This window comes from Oppia nitens, unplaced genomic scaffold, assembly GCF_028296485.1.
Source record: "Oppia nitens isolate AA-2021 unplaced genomic scaffold, nextdenovo-longstitch-racon4-pilon3 scaffold2_pilon_pilon_pilon, whole genome shotgun sequence".
Lineage (NCBI taxonomy): Eukaryota > Metazoa > Arthropoda > Arachnida > Sarcoptiformes > Oppiidae > Oppia > Oppia nitens.
The window spans coordinates 1591123-1615585 of NW_026533210.1; the positions used below are offsets into that span (position 1 = coordinate 1591123).

A 24463-nucleotide genomic window follows, 5' to 3' on the forward strand; every position below is an offset into this window, starting at 1 on the left:
ATCATCACTTTGCGACATTTTAAGTACCGGTTTGCGCTCTTCGAACCTAATATTATCTAACTGCCATCCAAGACAGGTATTTTGGTTTTATTTGATTAAATAAAATAAATAATTAAATTAATAATTAAATATTATAAAAATTTTTTTAATTAATTTTGTATAAATATGTTATATATTATTATTAAATTATTATTAAATTATTATTTATTATTAAATTATTATTTATTATTAAATTATTATTTATTATTAAATTATTATTTATTATTAAATTATTATTAAATTATTATTTATTATTAAATTATTATTTATTATTAAATTATTATTTATTATTAAATTATTATTTATTATTAAATTATTATTAAATTATTATTTATTATTAAATTATTATTTATTATTAAATTATTATTTATTATTAAATTATTATTAAATTATTATTAAATTATTATTAATATTTATTTATATATATTTATTTCCTAATTAAATTGAAGCAACATAATTTTTAAGTTTATATTTTTAATTTTTAAAATTTGGGTTGTTATTTTTTTTATTTGGTAACACTGCATATTATATTTTGTATTAATTGCTAAAAGCACTATTAATACTATATAACATTTGTGCATTAATTTACTTATGATGTCATTACTACCTTTACATTGATACCACATGTGTGATTGGTTGATACCACTAGTGTGTATTGTTGTAAAAACACTGATGTATACCCATAGGCTTAACATTATATACATTACATTACAGTATCGCCAGTGGAGACATCCAAAACCATACCATTGTTTTCAATCAATTATAAATACAGTATTATTATTATATTATTATGACATTACTGTATGATTAGATTATTAGTGATTATAGTATTTATAACTATATAAACTAATGTTAAACTAAAAAATAATTTACAATTAATTTAGTAAAATAAAAATCATATATTATTTGTTACATGAAATTATAAATTATAATATATTTTATTTTAAATTAAAATAATAATATTTTTTTTTAGTACATTAAATATATTTGTTTAGTATTGTATTACAAGTTCAAACTTGTTTTTTATGTGTATAAATACAGTATAGTAGTAAATATAGACAATAATAAAAATAAAAGTTATTAATAATTTTTTCTACTAATAAAATAACTGTTGTTTTACAAAAACAACATTCAGGTATTACGGTTGGGTAGATTTGATGGCACAGTTAGGTTTATTTTATATATACTTTATTTAGTTATTTCAATATTTTTTTGTTTTGTTTTGTACTCATGATGTTTTTATATCTATAAATACCTATTTATAAAATATTATTATAAATATGAAATTATTAAAAACAATAAATTTAAAAAAACATCACAAGTTGTGTGTGTGTGTGTGTGTGTGTGTGTGTGTGTGTGTGTGTGTGTGTGTGTGTGTGTGTGTGTGTGTGTGTGTGTGTGTTTGTCATACAATAATTCATTATACAAATAACATGTCATTTAATAATTATCATATGATTTCCAAATAGCAATAAATAATACTACAGAATATTCTGTGTGTGTGTATGTATGTATGTGTGCGCTAATGTCATAACAAATGGTTAAATATAAAACATATAAATATAATATTGTAATACAAAAAATTATTATTATTATTATTATAAATTATTTTACAGTAAAGTCAAGTTTGTTTTTACTACTAATAATAGTAATAAATAAATGATTAATACAATTACTTACACACACACACACACACACACTATAAAAATAATATATATATAATATGTAAAACAAATTTGATATATCATAAATTATAATACTAATTAATTAATATAAATATATATATTTAGAGTTTTATAAATAAATAAATAATTACTACATATGTATCACAATGTTTGGAAAATTTTTTTGTTGTTGTTGTTGAACACATTATTGTAGTTTATTATTATGGGTTATTTATGATACAGTAACTACTATAATGAGTATTATATTGTGTATTAATTTTTTTTAACAATTTTATTTGACAATTATTGATACAAAATATTTTTAAAAAATTATTTTTTAGTACAAACAATTACCGGGGGGTAATGAATAAAAATGGATCGGATATTAAATTAGTTTATATACTAGGCTATTACAATACCTTAATATATTAAGTATTATATATATATAAATTAATAATAAAACAATTTATACAACAAAAATAATAAAACAATTATTTTTAAAAACAAATATTGATAATCATTGTGTGATAAATATATTTTATAATTGAATTATAGTTGAGAAAATTTATTACATATTGTATGTATGTTTCCCTTATTATTATTATTATAATTATAAATAATTTTTCATATTTTCAGATATATATATAATGTTTCCGGTAATTAAAATCTATAGTTAATTTTCCATTTCATTACATATATATATATATATATATATATATATATTAAGTAATATGATTTTAGATTGATGACCATCTATAATAAAAATAATAATAGATTTTTTTTAGAAAAATAAAACAATTAAACAAATTTATTTAAAAAATAATATATATATATATAATCAAAAATATATATATAGCAACAAACTTGTCGGATATAACGTTGCCGTTAGGTGCAGGTGCTGGTCCTGGTTTGTGTCGCATTGAACAGCACAGGTAGTAAACAATTTTGAATTGTTGTCGAAATTGTTGATTGAATTTTTCCTATAAATATCAATAATTAATAAACAAATTAACAACAACAACAACAAAAATATTTTTTATATATATATTATATATAACATTACATTTAATGTATAATTAATAAAGAGAGTCTACAATAATAATCATTACAACTGATACTACTATTTCATACAATAGGCTCTCTCTCTCTCTCTCTCTCTCTCAATATATATTTGTAAATACTAAATAATTATCCGATATATATAAATATAACTATAGTATCAGATATCCGATTTAATACATGAAAACCTCTTAGTAAAGACATATAAATCCTAATATTGCATTAAAAAAAGATGATTAGATTTGACAAATAATATACAGAACTTAGGTTTTGTTGTACTTAACAACAACAACAACAACAAAAATTGGTGTAATAATAGATAGATAAATACAAAAATAGATATACAATAATTAATAGATTCATAATTAAATATTATTATTATTGAGATTATTTGTTAATGATTTTTTAGGTAAAATATTTTTAACATTAACATAATTATTTAGTTACAAATAATAATAATAAAAATTAAAATTGAATACAAAAAACAATTTTTAAAAAAACATATACACATTATATACACATAATTATAATAAAACTATTTTTTTAAATATTTTAATTATCAAACTTACATTATATACGACATAAATATATGGATTATAGCACGAGTTGGTTAGTGCTAACCAATTGCACGTAAATCGCAACACATCCATGTATTTGACACTAAATTAAGTTATATTTTTTAAATAAATAAATATAAAATAATATAAAAAACAATTAATTAATATATATATATCATTAAAATAAAATTATTTTGAAAAATAAATTACTTTAAAATGTTTGGCCAAAGCTCCTTGATAAAATTAAACAATTGTAATGGCAGCCATGATATACAAAATAATAGGACCACTATAAATAGCATTTTAATTACCTAGATTCAATAAAATAAATTTTATTAATAAAATTTTTAAATTTAATTAAAACAAATATTTGAAAAAAATAATATAAACACAAAATAAATATATAAAAATAAATTTAATTTAAATAATGCAGTTAAGTTTTTTTTAAAAAAATATTATTCAATATTATACAAGTAATTAAATATTTAAAAATAAAATAAACTAAATTGTAAAAATATATTATTCTATTCAATTTTAGTTTAAATAAGTTTTTAGTTAAAACATTTATATACGGTATTTATTGTAAAAAAATAACATTTTATTAAATTTTATATATTTATCTATTTATCTATGTGCCTAAAAGCAAAAAAAATCTAAAATAATACTATTTTCTACAAATAACTAAAAATCTAATAACAAAATTTACATATAAATTATTTTTACCAAAAAATAAATAAAATAAAATACTAAATAAAACCATTTTGTCAATTTTAAAATAAAAAAAACAAAAAAATAATGTTTACAAATATTTACTATAAATTGTCGGCTTATTTTTAAATATAAAGAATAATTATTTTTTTTTAAAAAAAATAAATTATTTTAAATAAGCTAAAGTTATTTAAAATATTTTATGGACACATATTTAATAATAATAAGTATATATATATATATATTAACACTACTTGACATAATGATTAAATTATATTATAAAATTTAATTTCTTATATTTTTCATAATAATAATAATAATCAATGTTAGCATAACTTATATTACATAATTATATATACACACAAATATGCATACATTCAAACACCCACATACTACACACACACACACACACACACACACACACACACACACACACACACACACACACACACATAATTATAAATTAAAATCTATTGAAAGAAAATTTTAATAATAATTATAATAATAATAATAATAATAATAATAAAAAATGGTTATAAATAATAGAGTTTTTTGTGAACAAAAGAAAACCAAATTAATTAAAATCAAAACAAAATTCTTATTATTAATAATAAAATTAATAAAATCTTTATATATATATTAATTAATTATTATTATTATAAGACATTTTTTCCCGTTTTCACATACTTTACGTTTTTTTCTGACACTATTTTTATTGATAACACGTACGGACAGATCGGTCTCCATGTCCTCGACGCTCAACTTGACGGCCATCCGTACGTATGTATAGGTTATGATACATAAGGGTATAAAATACTGTATGAATACCAGTGCACTGTTATAAGTGCCGTATAATGTGTTTGTTAGGCCAGTATTCTGGCAGAAAGGCATCGTCTTATCGTCGGTCAACTCGTCCCACACTAAGTGTACCTAAAAAATAATAAAATTTGAAAAATAATAATATATAATAAAAATAAATAGAAATAATAAATGTATTTAAGTATTATATAAATTTAATATATTGCAAAATAATTGTAAAAATTCAGAAAAATTTTATATAAAAAATAAATAAATTTTGCAATATATTTAATTTATATAATACTTAAAACATAAAATTATTGTTTTTTTGTTGAAAAATATAGATAAAAAATAATATTATTATATAATTAAAACTATAATTATGTATATGTTGTAAATAATAAAGATTAATTAAAACTATACGATCAAATAATTTTAATGATTGAAAATTAAAATTTTTTAATTATTTTTAATGACATATATATATATCTTATATATTAATTTTCTATTATTAAATAGTTTTTAGGATTATTTTAAATCTCTAAATAATAATAATAAATAGGATTGATAGCAAAAATTGGTTAAAGATTAATTTTGTTAAAGTTAAATTAAATAAATATTTAATTATTATATTTACAATAGAAAAAACTCATTAAATCAAAATTTCAGTGAAATCTTAATTATTGATATTTATTTAAATATTTTTAATGAATTTCTAATAAGTTTTATTTGTTTTTTTTCTTCAAATACTAAGAATAATAATAACAATAATAAATAACAAAAAAAATAATAATACAAAAAATTGTTTTATTTAACGACAGTTTTTAGTCTACCGTAAACTAAGATTAGAGTACATAAACTCAGTTTTAAAGGTATTAAAAAAACATTTTTACAAAATTTTAGCTATATATACAGTATATATATATATATTTGAATTTTTAATACTGTATTAAATATTAATAATAAGATAGCTAATAGATTGATGTTTTAATATTTTTCTTATATCTAAAAAATTATTTTTTTCTTATATACTATAAGTTATAGTCTATAACTAATAGTTAGTTTTCATTTAGATTTTTAAAATTTAATATTAGGCGATTTTTTTTTATTAGTTTACTTTAAATTAAATCCTATAATTTTTCTAGATTATTCAATAAAGATATACTGTACTCAATTTAAAAACCTATATAATAATATATTTATTTATCAGCAACAATTTTTTCCGGGAATAAATAAATATAAATAAAAAACACATTAACTATACTAAATTAATGATTTCACAATATATCAATGCATAGTATAAATGTAATTATTTGCTTAAATTTTATTTGAACTAATTTTAGCACAAAATCATATAAAATATTAGTCACACTCAAACACACATACACATACACATACACATACACATACACATACACATACACATACACATACACATACACATACACATACACATACACATACACATACACATACACATACACATACACATACACATACACATACACATACACATACACATACACATACACATACACATACACATACACATACACATACACATACACATACACATACACATACACATACACATACACATACACATACACATACACATACACATACACATACACATACACATACACATACACATACACATACACATACACATACACATACACATACACATACACATACACATACACATACACATACACATACACATACACATACACATACACATACACATACACATACACATACACATACACATACCGGTAATATAATTAAATAGGATTTACCAATAAACTAGAATTAGCTTAAAATAATTTCAATATAATTTTCAAATTAACTGATATATTAGATATTTAATTATATATACAGATTTAAATAATAATAATAATAAATAAATAAAAATAATTTTGAAATATACAGTATTTTTAACTAAATTATAAAAACAAAATATACTAATAATTTCGAATATTCAATAATATTGAGTTTTATAAGAAATATTTTGCTAATTTAAGTTTTATATATATATATAAAACTATATATAAATAAAAATTTATGGGATAACAATGGACACATAAAAATAATATTTTAATATCATAATATTTTTCTAAAAAAATAACAATACAATACAATATGTATGTCTAACATTCAAGTATTTTTAGTTATATTTATTTATTTTTTAAAACATTTTAATAATTTAGCAAAATATTTCTATATATATATATATTCTATAAATATTATTGATAATATAATCGATAAACAAAACAAAAAAAAATTCAAATAAAAAATACATTTATATGGTATAACTTAATTTAAAGATTTTTAGTTTTGACAAATTCAACTCAATTTTTATGCTACAAAAAATATTATTATTATTTTGTTGTTGAAATTATAAATAACTGATTGACGCAATTATTGACTAAACATATATATATATATATATTAATAGACTTATATAAAGTGTATTTGTATCTATAATCTACAGTATAGTACTAATATAATTGATAGATTGAAAGATTTTTTAAAAAAATTTAATCGTATAGTTACTAATGTATTAAATATCATTTTTAAAAAAAAATTAATTTAATTTATATTAAATTCCTCACGAAAACAAATTTTTCAATTTTAATATATAATTACTTTATTTAAAAAAAATAATATATATTAGATACAGTATTAGATTTATAATCAATGATTTATAAATAGTTTATATTTGTATTAAAATTGTTGTAAACAAAATACCGGTATTTAACAAAAAATAATAATAATAAATATTTGAAAACTAACAAATTTTTATTAAATAATTACAATTAAATTAAAAATTTATTTTTAGTTTTTTTCCTAATTAAATAAAATATTTCTAATAAAACATTTATTCAACTATAACTTAATTGTAATATTTTATAAATAAATATATATATATAATAAAAAAATTTAAATGATATCTTACTTCATAGTTACTTACTTTAAGCGCTATAATGGTCGGCACCGACAGTCCAATAGCCAACACCCAGATGACCAGTATCTCGATTTTGGCGTTAAACTTGGATACGTGTGCCAGCAATGGATACATGACTGCCCGATACCGTTCCAGGGCTAAGGCGGTCAACGTGAACACCGAATTGCACACAGTTATCACCTGAATGGTCGGACAGGTATAGCACATAAAATAGGGTAATACCCAACGTTTCAGTAGATTTGTCTGAAACTGAAACGGTATGACCAGTGCGCCGATCAGTATGTCCGATAGGGCCAGATTGGCGATGAACAGGTTGGTCGGTGTACGCATCGATTTGGTGGTAGCTATTAGCCAGATGATCATTGTGTTGCCAAATACGGCCAACAGTGCCGATAGACAGCAACAGGAAAATGTCAACATTATGACATAATGGTTGGCCTCGAGTCCGCCGCCGCCACTGCCGCTACCGTTGTCGACACCAATACTACTATCCATGTTTGATGTTAGGAAAGTCATGTTAGCGACACTACTGTAGTAATATTGTTGATGATATGTTTGTCGACTTTCATTGGATTTCATTTATTGAGATTTTTTTTTTTAAATACTATACTTTAAGGCAATTAAATAGATAAATACAGTTATATATATCATTAAGTATTAATAATAATAATTTTTACAGTAATAATAATAATCCTATTGTCGTATCTATAAATTATTTATAACTTTTATCAAATGTTAAATATAATCTGATAAGATATTACAATATTAACATTATATAACATGTAAAATAAAATATTATATATATATTTATAGAGTATATTTTCAATTGAATTATGATTAAATAGTTATAATATTAATAATAAATATTAATTTATATATATATTTATGTTATACATAATATAAAATATCAATTACAATTATACAGTTATAATACAATTAATATTAATCTTTTAAAATAATTAAATAAATTATAACTTCAATAATCATCAATAATATAATTATGATAACTAATTATACTTATTTGAAAAAAATAGATTTTAAATCTAACTATATATATATATATATAAATTTATATATAATATAATTTATATAATGATTTATCTTTTAACTTACATATAAATTATAATATACTTTTTATTTTCATTATATGATTTTTTTTATAGAAATATAATAAATAGATTTATTTATCAAAACAGTATTTTGATGGACACATAAATATAAGTATTAATATATTTCTATAAATAATTTATATTTACAATACATTAGACATTGACATCACATCACATCAATACAAACATACGTACATTTGGGCTAAATATTATGTGTGTGTATGAGTTATATTAGACTAATGTATCGGCAAATCATATTATTTTATTTTTTATATATATCTAAACATCTGATATAAAAAATAGCTACTGTTTTATCATTTACAATATAAAACTGATACTAACCCTTGTGTGTGTGTGTGTGTGTGTGTGTGTTTGTGTGTCGGTGCTAAAAAAATAAATAGTGATACCGGCACCTGCGTTGTCTACCGTTTCCTATAATATACATATATATATATATATATATATATCATAATATCATATATATATAATATATATATATATATAATATATCAAATATATATATATATATATATGATATTTTATGACACAAAAGTTTATGATTAAGTTCAGTTAAAAACATGTCACGAAATAAATAGCTATTTTTGATTTTTTTAAACAAAAAAATTATTATAAATTTGATTTTTTGAAACTTATACACCAATAAACTTATTAAATAGTTATTAACTTTGAATGAATATAATCTTTTATTTTTTGGATAATTAATTTGATTTATTTATTTTTTTAGATAAAAAAAAAGAAAAATTAATACAAAATTAATTTATTCAAGTTAATTGTACTGTAGTATTAAAATAAATGTTAAATTTTTTTAAATATATTAAATACGTATATTTAATTGTAAACTTACAAACAAAAAATCAAACACAATATCAATGACATAATTTAAATCTTATAAATATTTCTACATTATATTGTATATTATTTACACACACTTTTAATCAAACTGTATAAATAAATATCATAATATAAATATACATTTAGTAGAATATTCTATAATATTCTACTCTATTATATATATATATATATATTTAGATTATTCTTAAGTGTGTTTTTTATTACAATAAAACATGCAAAACATATACAGTAAACACATATATATATACTGTAATAAATTGCATGAAAATTTGATGACATTTTATATTATAGATACGGTAATTGATTTATTTTTTTTTTATTTATCTTTATTTTTAATGTTGTATTGTATCACATGTATTGAAAATGTGATTATTTTTGGGGACGCAAGTTATTAGCACTCAAATGACAGTGTGAATCAATAAAACAAATAAATAAAATATTTTTTATATATATATAAATATATATATATATATACTGTAATATAATCTATCTAGATAAATTTTTATATAACAAGATTATTCTGGTTATGTTTTTATATTAATACTATATTAAATACTATAGTAATTATAATAAGCATTTGTAATAAAAAAATGTATTAAAAATTTTTTTATTATTTTGTTTCAATGTCATGTTTCAATATTATTATTATTATTTAATATAATACACCCACAATATTTTTTTCATAATAATAATAATAATATTAAATATCTATCACTGGTTTAATTATTTAGTAATCAGATAATAAGTAATTTCAACATAAAAAAATTGTATTATATCATTATATACATTGTAATTACCCGTATGGTTATAATAAATTATAATATTGTATAACCATTATAAACATTATATTCAATATATAATATGAAATAAAAATAAAATAGACATAAAATAGACATAGATAAAAATATTGAACTAATAATAATAATAGTATTAAATTATAGGTAAATTTAATATCAAAAAAAAAATACTAGACAGCGACATACAAAAAACAGACAATAGAAAAACAAAAATCTAAAATTACCTGTAATTATGTTATTATATTTTGTTGTTTGGTTTTATTATTATTATAATTAGAAATTATATGAAATATAACAAAAACAAAATAATAATAAAAATAAATAAAATACACAAAAAAATAAAACCAATTATAATGTAAATACAATCGAGACGATAGCTAATTGACTGAACCATCGATGATAGTTCTGTTAATAACACTGGATCTCATCGAACCAATCGATTGGTTCTTCGTAGTCAATCTGATCCAACGCCACCAGAAGCTGACGCTTGAGAACAGCCAACTCGTCCAACAGTTGGCCGACATATTTGGCAACACATTTGTCGACAACATCGCCGGCGATCAGTGTTTCGACTTCCTGTTTGACAGACTTCAGTTCATTGTCCAGTCGCTGGTAGTCCTGTTTGGCCGACTCCATGTCCTCGCTTATAGCGTTCAATTTGCCGTCCAATTTGTTGTTGTTGTCATTGTTGGCCATTATTGTCGACGACGACGACGAGCATCGATTAGTATCCGATTGTTGTTTCAATTGGCCGATAATGGCGTCCAATTTGTCGTTAATGCCGACCAATAGTCGACTGTTGTTGACCGCTGTGTCCATTGGCTGTTGCGACAATGATGACCGCCTGTTGATGGCTGGCAACAGCCGTCCCGTAGACCAGTTGCCGCTGTCGTTGATCGTTATCTGAGACGACGACGACAACAATGACTGTTGCGATGCTGACCATCGCTGACTGTCCAGTTGTTGTTGAGAGCCGACACCACCGTTGAGTACATTACTGTACTGATTGCCGACGGTCGCCGACAATTGACTACAACTACTACTACTACTATTACCGGTAATATTGATTACCGGCGATTGACTGCCTGAGTAAACACCTCTGCGGCCGCCATCGATAGTGGTGGTCGTCATCGATTCGGCGGTATTATCGTACAACTGGTCAAATTGATGACCGGGAAAGTATTTGCTGGCCAAATTGGCCATCACTCGGCCACTGGTCAACTGTCCTCTCGGTTTCAACATTAGTTTATGTTGCGAACCGTATTTCGTGTCCATTACTACCAAAAGGTTTGATTTCTCTGTTTGTTTACAATAGATGTCTTCAAACAATGTCTTCTAGCGATGTCTTCTAACGATGTCTTCTAACGATGTCTTCTAACGATGTCTTCAAACAATGTCTTCTAACGATGTCTTCTAACGATGTCTTCTAACGATGTCTTCAAACGATATCTTCAAACAATGTCTTCAAAAAAAATATCTTTAAATACAATACTAATGTATTAACCGATGAAATAAAAACCAATTAATAAATCAATTGTTTTAATCATTTGGAACCAAATATTAAGTATTATTATTATTAATACATATATATRTRTATATATATATATAATAAAGGTCTGCAAACTAAGTGTCCACAAGCGTAACATTTGTGTCTTTTTTTTAATTTAATTATTATTTGTATTACTAATAATAAACTTTTACTAAAAAGTTCAATATTATTAATAATTCCCTTAAAAAAATTCCCCCCCCAATATATTCCCCCAACTAGTGTTTTTTAAATTTTGGGATTCAATGCTTACTAATAATAAATTTTAATATATTATTTTATATTTAATTATTAGTATTTATAAAATAATTTATTTATATTTTTTTATCTAAAAAAAAATATTATTAAATGCACCAAATATATATATATATTTTTTAATTATTAATATTTATACAGTAATTAATTTATATATATGACTAATTAAAATAATAATAATTATTATTTGATTAATTAATTGAATTAAAATTTATTATATAAAAAATAAATAATTACCATGGTAAATCAAATAGATTTCTAAATTAATATTTTTGTTTTTAATAAAAATTAATTAATTAATTACTTTCAAATGTTTTATTTTTAGAAAAATTAACAGTAAATTAATTAAATTATTTTGTATATTATATAAATTAATTTTTGTGTGTAATATCAACAATTAATAAATTAATTAACTAATGTTTGTTAATTTTTTAATTTTTTAATATAGTTTACAAAAAAAATTATGCAACACCTGTGTTTATATATATAGTTATTTAAATATATTTTATTTATTCACATTAGTTATTATCTATTATTAAAATATAATGCTGACTATCTATACAGGTTGGAGAGGGGGGGGTYAAMATATAAATATTATACATAAAATACAATAATTGATTTAATAAAATTGATAATTTAATAAAAAAATAAATTAAATTATTTAATTTACATATTTATACATAATTAATTGTGATATAAAAAAAATTAATTGCAAAATTAATTAAATCCATAAAGTTGGCAATTAACTTTATTAATAGAAATTAATAACTGTTATTAATAAATACTAATAAAATATTAACACTAGACTAACAAATTAATACATGTTTTTTTATATTGACAAAACATATTGAAAACATAAATATAATAATAATAAAAATTAAATTAAAAAAAATATATTAATATAAAAAATATAATTATACATATACACGCACACAATTACATATACATTATATAATTTTTTTAAAAAAAATATATGATTTGTTAGTTAATGTTATTAATTATATGTATTGTACATTATTTTATTTTGTTTTTTTATTTTATTATATGTCAAATATTATTGTTAAATCATTGATTTTTTATTAATTTACAGATAAATTATTTGACATTGGCTATTCTATAATAATAATAATAATACTAATAGCATTTATTATATAAAAAAATTTAAAAATAAATATATATAATATATATTAATATAATAAATTGGTTGTGTCACTAATATTATAGTTTTATGATTAAAAAAAAATTATCATTATAATAATTTATTAAATATTAATTTTCAATGATATTTCTTAAACAAATTGAATAAAATACTTAATAAATGTATAATTACTGTATAAATATATTTTAATATATATAAACAACATTAATATGGATAATAATAATAATAATAATAATAACAAAAATTATAAATTATTTTTGACATTTTCTATATATACTAGCATTTTATTTTATGTAAACTTTTTTTTTAATTTTGTTGTTAAATTTAATTATTTAATCAAATATTTATATTTTATTAAAAATATTATTTAAATTTAAAATTAACTAGGTAATTCAAGGTAATCTAGTTGGCCCGACTACGCTTGACTTGCAATCAATATACCGGTGCACATTTGAACAGATATCCTATCTCAATACCATTTGGGGTATTACCTATTTGGTGGGTGCAATAGGTATAAAACCATTTTATTATATAATAATAATTATTATTTTTTGATATTCAATAATAATAATAAAAATAAGTTTTTTATTTTTTCTAAATAAAATAATTCATTTAAATAGCTGTAGTAGTCTATGGAAAGTTCAATAAATACATTGCGTTTGCATTGTGTCTAATAGTCACTGGTCTGACATCAGTACCGTTTGCTAATCTCAAGTATCTGAGCTTATTATATGTGGTGTACGGTATTAACGGTATTTTTGGCGGTATTATCGATAGTTTTCAAACCGTATGGATGGTTGCTATCTGGCAGAGCAAATGCGGACCATTTACAGAGGCACTACATTTTGTCCAGAGTTTAAGCGAAATAATAGCCACACCTATAATCAACCCGTTTTTGTCGACAACCAAAACAATATATACTAATAATACTGATAATAAACACATAAATAATCAAACATTTTCCGTGACAACCATTGGTTCACATGTTGTGGAAACTGAATCTAAAATATGGATAATATATGTGATAATAGGTGTCATCAATATAGTCACCGGTATATTGTTTGCCGGTATTGCTGTTTACAGACATTATGTAACGCGTGATAGAAAATCATTACAAAATTCAATGACAACTGAAAGCTTGACTTCAAAGCCAACGGTCGGACGAGTTCAAGCATTTACTTAGAAAATATCGTCAAATGATTGCCACACAACTGTCCTCATCGACGATCGGTTGTACAGTAATAGTGATAACATGTCTACAAACGGCAATTTTACTAACATTCGGTTCCTATTGGAACTCCTATTGGATGCCATACGTAGAGTTTTCATCGGCTGGAAGTCAGCTTATTAGCAAACAACTGGCCAACAATATGTCGACCGCCAAACAGATAGCCTTTACAGTTAGTCGGGCACTATTCATACCACTTTCAATATATGTATCGCCCGTTCCCCGTATTTACGGCGGACTACTATTAATGATCGTATCGATAGTATTGTTTATAATCTATGGTACTAGTTCAATTACTATACTATGGGCGGGTAATGTGCTTATGGGTGCCGGTACGGGACCATTGCTGGCCTCGTACTATCAATTACTGAGAGGCAAACTACCGGTGACCAACATGTTTGGCGCTATCACTACATTTTTGGCCGGACTATTTCAGGCCATAATTTCAACTGTTTTGGGTCACTATATCGACAAAAATCCCATAATATTTATTTATTTGAGTTCAATGTTTATATTTCTTAATGTTTTACTATTTATTTTAACACATTTATTATTGAAATGTATTATTAATATTTCTAAATAATCTGATATAAAGCTAATTATTGTGTTATTGTCATTATAATGAAATTATTATTTATTTTTACTTTTATTTTGAGTTCAATGTTTTTTTTTGTAAAGCAAAAAAGATTTCTGTATATATATATATATATATAATATATAAAATTATTAATCAAAATTGTTATTTTTTTTATTAAATGAGTTTATTAAATTGTATAATAGCAATGTTTGCTAATAGCGTGCCAATGGGTTACTGATAATTAATATATAATATTAAAAATAATATAATGTAATAATAATAATAATAAAATTCTTGTCATTAAAATATTTAATTAGTAACGCAATCTCTCTCTCTCTCTCTCTCTCTCTCTCTCTCTCTCTCTCTCTCTCTCTGAATGACTCTAATTATAAAGTATTTTTTTTAAATATAATAATGATTAATTATTTTAACCTAGTACATTATTTTCATAGTTTATTAGATTTTTATATATCAATATGTGTATTATAAAATATTTTTTGTGATCAAGTTCAAATAAAGTATTAAATTTATTATTATTATTATTGTTTGTTAATACTGTAAAACAATTTATAAGCTAGGTAAGTTTTTGTTTGTTTGATTGTTTGTTATTGTTGAAAATAAATTATTACATATCTATTAGAATATAAATAAGTAATTAATTAATTAATTATTTGCGTTAATTATACGTCTAATGTCTAATACATAAATTTTTATACAAACTTTTTTTTTAGTTAAAGTGTGATATAATAGGTTAGGAAATGAGTTAAATAAATGAGTTTTTTAAAAAAAATACAATACTAGAAATAAATAATTAGTTTATTAATTAAACTATAAAATTAAATTTATAAATTAATTATTAACTATTTTTTATTTTATTTTTATATTTTTTGAATTATTATTTTATATACTCTACTTATATACTTAAGGTATTTCAAACATAATAATAATAAAAATTGATAAAATTTACACATTTTTTTATAATTTTTTAATAATAAATATTTTATTAAATTAAAATTTAAATATATATTTATTAAATTAAAGTTATTACTTAATTTTAATAACTAACATAACATCAAATACTTACTATACATAGTATTATTGTAATTATTATTTTAACAAAAATATTACATTTATTTAATATTAAAAATAGTTATATTAGTATATTATATAATATAATCGTTACTAGAGTTCGAGTAACTTTCCCTAATAGAGAAATTCCTTAAAATATTCTCACTTTAATATTCCCGGAATATATGGAAAATATTTTATTTCCCTTCCTCTCTCTCTCTCTCTCTCTCTCTCTCTCTCTCTMTATATATATATATATATATATATATATATATACTCATCAAATATTGTATAAATTATATGTTTAATACATATAATATACATATATATAAATTTATATACATATAAATATACAGTACTACAGTATAATGTTATTATAAAAATTTACACACGGTAAGTATAAAATTTAATTCTTAAAGTACATTTAAGAATATCAATCGACCAAAGAGAGAGAGAGAGAGAGAGAGAGAGAGAGAGAGAGAGAGAAAGAGAGAGAGAGAGAGAGAAACTGGGGGACAAATATTTGGGGGACAATAATCATATCAATATAACGTTTTATACTAATAATTGTTTGAAAAATAAATAAATACAATACAGTGTTTGTGTGTGTGTTTTGTAATACTGTACTGTATATTAAATTTTAATAACAACACAACTTCACTATAATAATAATAATATGCAATAATTTTTTTTTTAAATATAAAAATATATTTTTTTTAAACTTAATATTATTGAATACTATATATTAGTTTTATTTTTTTGTAATTTTSTWATACAMTTATCATTAGCATATAATACCTAATATACAGTATATAATCTACTGTTTAGTACTTATAATGTGTTTGAAAATAAATATTTTAATATATTAGTTTGTATATAATTTATAATAATAATTATATAATGAATAATTGTATTATAATCTATAATAAATTTATACAATTTTTATTATTTAATTAAMTATTAATTTATTTAATGTTCATACACTGTATAMTAATAATAATATAATYATATTATATATATACAGTATATRCAGTATATATATATATATTTATTAAAATATAAAAATGAAAATCCCATAAAATAAAGTGACATGGTCAAAATATTTAATTGTAATTAATATTAATTTAGTATTAGTATTAAATTTTTTATATATTAATATTAATTTTTATATTTCAATATTTATATGAAATAATTAATGTACTACATGTTTATAATTAAATCTCTATAGAAAAAAATTATTTATTATTTTATTTTTTTTTAATTAAAAAAATACTTATTAAAAATATTATTTTTTTACAAAATTATATATAACTATTATAAACTATAATAAATCTATTGTTTTTTTTTAAAATWATTAGTATTTTATTTATTAGTATTTTTTTAATTATAAAAAAAGTTGAATTTATAYAAAACATGGAGATGATAAATTTGAATAATGATAACCATAATGTTAATAATGATGATAACAAAAATAATAATAATAATAATATCAAGTGGTGGACATCATATAAAATATTTTTGACATTTGCCATATATATTAGTGTATTATTTTATGTAAGTATTAAATTATATATATTTTTAAATTAATGTTTATATTATTGTATATAATTTCTAACTTATATTTATACTGTATATATATTGAATATAAGTTAGAAATTATATACAATACAATTGCAATATACAATTATATATATATATATATACTTTAAATATAATATGAATATTTTTTTTTAATAATTAATTTATTCAAATAAAATTTATAGGTAATTCAAGGTAGCCTATTTGGACCGACTATGCTTGACCTGCAATCAATATACCGGTGCACATTTGAACATATATCCTATCTGAATACTATATGGGGTATCATGTATTTGGTGGGAGCATTGGGTATTAATAAACTTTTATTTATTTAAAAAATAATATAATAATAATTTTTTTTGGTTATATTTATTTAACGATAATTAATTATTATATATATATATATATATAACAGGTGTGGCAGTCTATAGCAAATTTAACAAATACATAGTGTTTATGGTATGCCTAATAGCCAATGGCCTACTATCGGCACCGTTCGCTAATCTTAAATACCTGAGCTTACTATACATTGCCTACGGTTTTGATGGCATCGAAGGCGGAGTTATCGATAGTTTTCTAACGGTATGGATGGCCGACATCTGGGAGACCAATTGCGGTCCATTTACGGCTGCCTTACATTTTGTTATGAGTTTGGGTCAGATAATGACCATACCGTTTGCCAATGAATTTTTATCAACAAAATTATATACCAATAGTTCATTGATTATCAATAATAATAATAATATCACTAATATTACTAATACAGTAGTAATTAATGATAGTCTATATATTGTCGAAGAGGAGGAGGAACTACCATCAAGAATATGGATACCATATCTGACAGTGGGTGTCATCAATATACTGACCGGCATATTGTTTGGCTGTATTGCTATCTATAGGCGACAATATAACCGACGCCGTAAATCTAGATCACCCGATGATGACAACCCATTGACTAACAACACATTGTTGATCACTAATAATACTACGGATAATATAAATGCCAACAATTATTGTTGGTTTAATCAATTGATTATCAAAACCAGGGATATATTTATTACACAATTATGTCCGTCGAAAATCGGTTTTGCCGTCTTATTGTTGACCAGTTTTCAATCATCAATTATGATGACACTCGGCTGGTATTGGTCGTCCTATTGGACACCATTTGTACAATTTTCGGCAAATTTAGGCAAACATCAACAACTAATAATTAGCAAACAATTGGCCAACAATATGATGAACTCCAAACAGATTGCATTAGCCGTCAGTCAAGCCCTGTATATACCGGTATCGGTATATGTTGGTCCTGTTTATCGGATTTACTTTAGTCTAATGATTTTAATAGTATCTGTCCTTATGTTTATCGTATACGGATCGACATCGCTAACAGTTTTATGGTTAGTCAATATAGTAATGGGTATAGGTTTGGGACCCATACAGTCATCGTATTATCAACTATTGAAAGGCAAACTACCGGTGACCAACATGTTCGGGGCTATTATTACATTTTTAGGCGGCTTATTTCAGGCAATATTTTCAATAGTATTGGGTCACTATATAGACAACAATCCCATTATATTTATTTATTTGACTGCAATGTTTGTAGGTATAAATGTTTTACTATTTATTATAACACATATATTACTTAAATATGTTATCGATAAACAAATTAAATGATTTTTGTTAATATTTTCTAATGTAATTTTTTGTTATATAAACTTATTGTCAACTTTTTTTTATAAAAAAAAATAATATCTAATAAATCTAAATAAAACAATTATTTATATCTAAATAAATATAATTTTTCAAAAATTATTATTTTGTTTTATATGTATGTATGTATGTGTGTGTGTGTGTGTGTGTGATTGTGAATGATTTAATGAAAGAAAGAGAGAGAGAAGAGAGAGAGAGAGAGAGAGAGAGAGAGAGAGAGAGAGAGAGAGAGAGAGAGAGAGAGATAGATAGATAGATAGATAGATAGATAGATAGATAGATAGATAGATAGATAGATAGATAGATAGATAGATAGATAGATAGATAGATAGATAGATAGATAGATAGATAGATAGATAGATAGATAGATAGATAGATAGATAGATAGATAGATAGATAGATAGATAGATAGATAGATAGATAGATAGATAGATAGATAGATAGATAGATAGATAGATAGATAGATAGATAGATAGATAGATAGATAGATAGATAGATAGATAGATAGATAGATAGATAGATAGAGAGAGAGAGAGAGAAAGTTAATTAACACATTATTATATACTTTATAACAATAATTTATTTTATTATTAATAAATTATTAGAATAATAATAATAATAAAGTATATTATTATTTGATAATAAATAAATAAATAAAAACAGGATCATAATGTAATTTATTTTGCAATCAATAAAAATATTTTACATTAACTTTATTTAATTACTATTTACTGTTCAATATTTTTATAACTATATTTATATATATATATATATATATATATATATATATATATATATATATATATCATATATTTGTACAAAAATACATGAGCTCATCAATATTATAAATTTAGTTTTTATAACTTGTTGTGAAAGTTATTTAATTAGTTTAATATAATAGAGATAAATATGATTACAATTATTAATTGCTTAATACTATACTATTCAATATAAGGTGAAAATTGCGAAAAAAATATTAATTGTAATGTAATACTGTATTTATAATAAATATTAATAAACAAAAAAAATATTTAGATATTATTAAGTATTATTATTATTTTATTTTTTTAGCACTTATAGATATTTTTTTTTCAAATTAGTATTTATTATAAACGAAACAAAAAAATATTATTATTTTTAAAACATAATCTAAAAATATTCATCTATATTATATAAACATTTATAAATATTATACACTATATTACATTTATTATTATTATTATCATTAATGTTTATCAAATAAAATATATAGTTTTTAAATATTTGTTTATCAATTAAAAAATTAAATTATTAGATTATTTTATTGTTGAAAATTTATTTTAATTACTATTACATTTATTAGTAATTATCTATTTTTACTAATATTTATTTAGATTATTAATTATGCTAACTATAGCTACCGGTTCAACCTTATTGACCATTTCTACTTGTATCACATCTATATCTATAGTATTTTTGATATTATCTATATCATAGTTGGTTACATTGTTAGCATTTTTATGTATTAACCACCAAATAACCACTACTACTGCCATACCCGTCAAAATGAAAAACAAGTTAACATAGATCAGTGTAAACACATTGGTATCGATATATCGGCTCATAATTATCGGGGTAACAGCGGCTATCAGTCCGCTCATAAATATATAGAGTACACCAATCGTGTTGGTCATCGGTGTTACCGTTTCGACAATCTGATAGCCGACGGCCTGTAACGGTCCCAAACCGAACCCGAACAAAACGTGGGCCACCCATACACCGGTTGAGCCGATATTTGTGAATATAATGTAAACAATTTCGGCGCCAAACAATAGGGCCAAAAATAAAATAGCAATGAGTTTGGCGCTGACAAACTGCGATATAATCATACCGGCCACCCGACCGACTACAAGTGAACCGCCCAATGCAGTGGTCATTTTGACGGCTCCCTGGGCGGTTTCGTGTAGTTGCGAGTACTCTACATAAGTGGGTATATATTCAAATTGTGCCCACTGTATGGTCATAGCTATCGATACAATATAACCGCACAGCAATACAATGGCCATCAATAGAGACTGCGATGATTGACCATTGGTCGGTACGGTGAACCGTTGTCGCCAATTACTGTTTCCCTTAACCGTATTGTTGTTGTTGTTGACCACAACTCGTCCCTCATATTTGCGATAGAAATAAGTGCAGCCAATAAACAGGCCGAACGCTACCGATAGACCACCCAAAACGCCGTACGGTATATGTATTGTCGACGGTGTGATTACCAGGATATCGATGCTGTAGACCGCCAATCCTTGTGTATTGTTTGACACAACAACTGATATATCTTTTATCTCCAAAAAAGGACCGAAAATTTGTGGCGTTATTAGACCGGCAATACTGCCGCCAAAGTGTACGGCCTGTATATAGGGGCCGCACTTTTGGCCCCACATTTCCACTACCCATACGTTGAGCAACAGTTCAATACCGCCGCTAAGGAAACCGTTGACCGCATTGTTAACGTATAGAAGCGGTAAGTAATAGAGGAATGGCGTCAATATCATTGTCAGACCTATTATGACATGACATGTCAATAGACACAGTTGTTTGTTGATTATGTCAAATGCAAATCCATCTATAAATATATTAATATATATATATATATAGAAAATATAAATATTTAAATATATATTTTTTTAATTATAAATAATATTTCTTTTATAATGTGTGTATCTTTTAAGATAATTAAATTTTACTAAATTTTTATAATATTTATTATAAAAAATTAACATTTTAATAAAAAATTACCTAAATTTTTTTATTGTTTGATTATATCAATAATAAATTGCTAACTGTTTTTCCTTTAAATATTTAACACTATTATTATATTAATTTATTTTTAAAAAAAAGTAATTATATGTTGTATTTTAGTATAATTGTATAGAAAAATGTACTTGTTAAATATTATAACAATTGATAATATAACTTACTAATTGATCCCAGGGCAAATGTAAACGCCCTGATTGTATTAATATTGGATATCTGTTCATAAGTACACCGATAGATATCTTGCAAGTCCTTCAATGTTTGGCCAATAATAAAGTTGTTAAATGCCTTTTAAATATTATACATTGAAAAATAAATAATTAATTTCTAGTATAGTTAGTTTTTTTTTTGAAAAAACACAATTTTTTTATAAAAAAAATAACTAATATTAATAACATCAATAAAAGCAGTATTATATGATAAATAAATTAATAATTGTGTTTGTATTTACATATAAAAAATAAGACACAATACAAGCTATCGTCAAAAATAGCCGATATTTTTGGGTCAGACTTCCCAAAACACAACTGTCTGTTAGGCCGTTCATTATAATTGCAACCAAAAAAAATTTATTATTAACAATAATATAATAATAATAATCAAAGCAATGTTTTGCTTATAATTAGTGATAAACAGTACTAATATAATAAATAAGATAATAGTGACATAAAAAAAACTAAAAATACAAAAATGTTTCACAACTATCTGAATCATATATATACTGTGTTTTGCACTTAAATATCCATAAAATAAATTACATAAAACTTTTTATTAATTAATTAAAATAAAATATATTGTTTGTCAATAATGAAAATTTACATTACCAATGCATGAACTCATCAATATTATACTATTAATATATAAATGTAGATATATATATATATTATTGTTAAGTCTATAATAATGTCTATAGATGATATAAAAAATTAATTAATATTTTTTAATAAAATATTACAATTATAATATAATATAAGCAACAACAAAAAAATATTAATAGAAATATATAACAATTACTACAAAAAAATAAATAAATTCTATACTAATTTATTATTATAATCTCAAAGTGTAAATATATTTAATTATAAAAACCAGTTAAGAATGCTAGAAAGCATTTTCAGAAAAAAAACTTGAATAACATTGAAAACTATTAGTTTGTATAATTATAGCGGCTATATAATAACATATAAAAATTTAAAAACTGGTCAAATATACATAATATAAATATTGTCATGTATGGTATCAAATGATTCAGTATGACAAAATAAACAACTATAGTCATGTGGGGTATCAAATGACTCGGTTTGACAAAATAATCAACTACTCATGTGTAGTTTCAAATGATTTAGTATAACAAAATAATCATCTATAATTATACTTTTTCCGCTTATACTTATTCTTTTTGTTTCCGTAGATATCAAAATTTTAATGCATATTTTTTATCCTTGTTTTTGATGGTTTATTCAAATCTATACTTTAAAAAAATTTCTTAAATTTTTTATATACTTTTACCGCCATTTAAAAAAATTTATACTGATTTATTATATCATATTTTTAATACTTTTTACAATTCTAAACGTTAAAATTTTTACCTAATTTTTTTACTTTGGCCGCCATTTTCTTTATGTTCCCGAAGAGATATCAAAATTTTAATGTATATTTTTATTCTTGTTTTTGATGCTTTATTCAAATCTATACTTAAAAAAATTTTTCTTAAAATTATTTTTTTATTTGGCCGCCATTTTGTCTATGTTCCCGAAGAGATATCAAAATTTTAATGTATATTTTTATTCTTGTTTTTGATGCTTTATTCAAATCTATACTTAAAAAAATTTTTCTTAAAATTATTTTTTTATTTGGCCGCCATTTTGTCTATGTTCCCGAAGAGATATCAAAATTTGAATTAAACTTTTCAATACATTATTAGTAGTCCTCTAACCGAATCTGAGGTCAGAATTTCAAAATTCG

The 24463-nt window shown here is 22.0% G+C and overlaps 2 protein-coding genes across 2 annotated transcripts; both read right to left on the reverse strand.

Moving 5' to 3' along the window:
* Nucleotides 1–2440: 2440 nt before the first annotated feature.
* Nucleotides 2441–8312, reverse strand: LOC128955251 (QRFP-like peptide receptor). Its single transcript, XM_054300901.1, has 4 exons — nt 7803–8312; nt 4715–4957; nt 2568–2683; nt 2441–2456 (listed from the first exon to the last, which is right to left on the reverse strand). Exons 1-4 carry the CDS (start codon nt 8310–8312, stop codon nt 2441–2443), a joined length of 885 nt encoding a protein of 294 aa, XP_054156876.1.
* Nucleotides 8313–20559: 12247 nt separating this feature from the next.
* Nucleotides 20560–23045, reverse strand: LOC128955252 (sodium-dependent glucose transporter 1-like). The gene is made up of 3 exons (XM_054300902.1): nt 22973–23045; nt 21094–22244; nt 20560–20565 (listed from the first exon to the last, which is right to left on the reverse strand). Exons 1-3 carry the CDS (start codon nt 23043–23045, stop codon nt 20560–20562), a joined length of 1230 nt encoding a protein of 409 aa, XP_054156877.1.
* Between the last annotated feature and the right edge of the window lie 1418 nt (nt 23046–24463).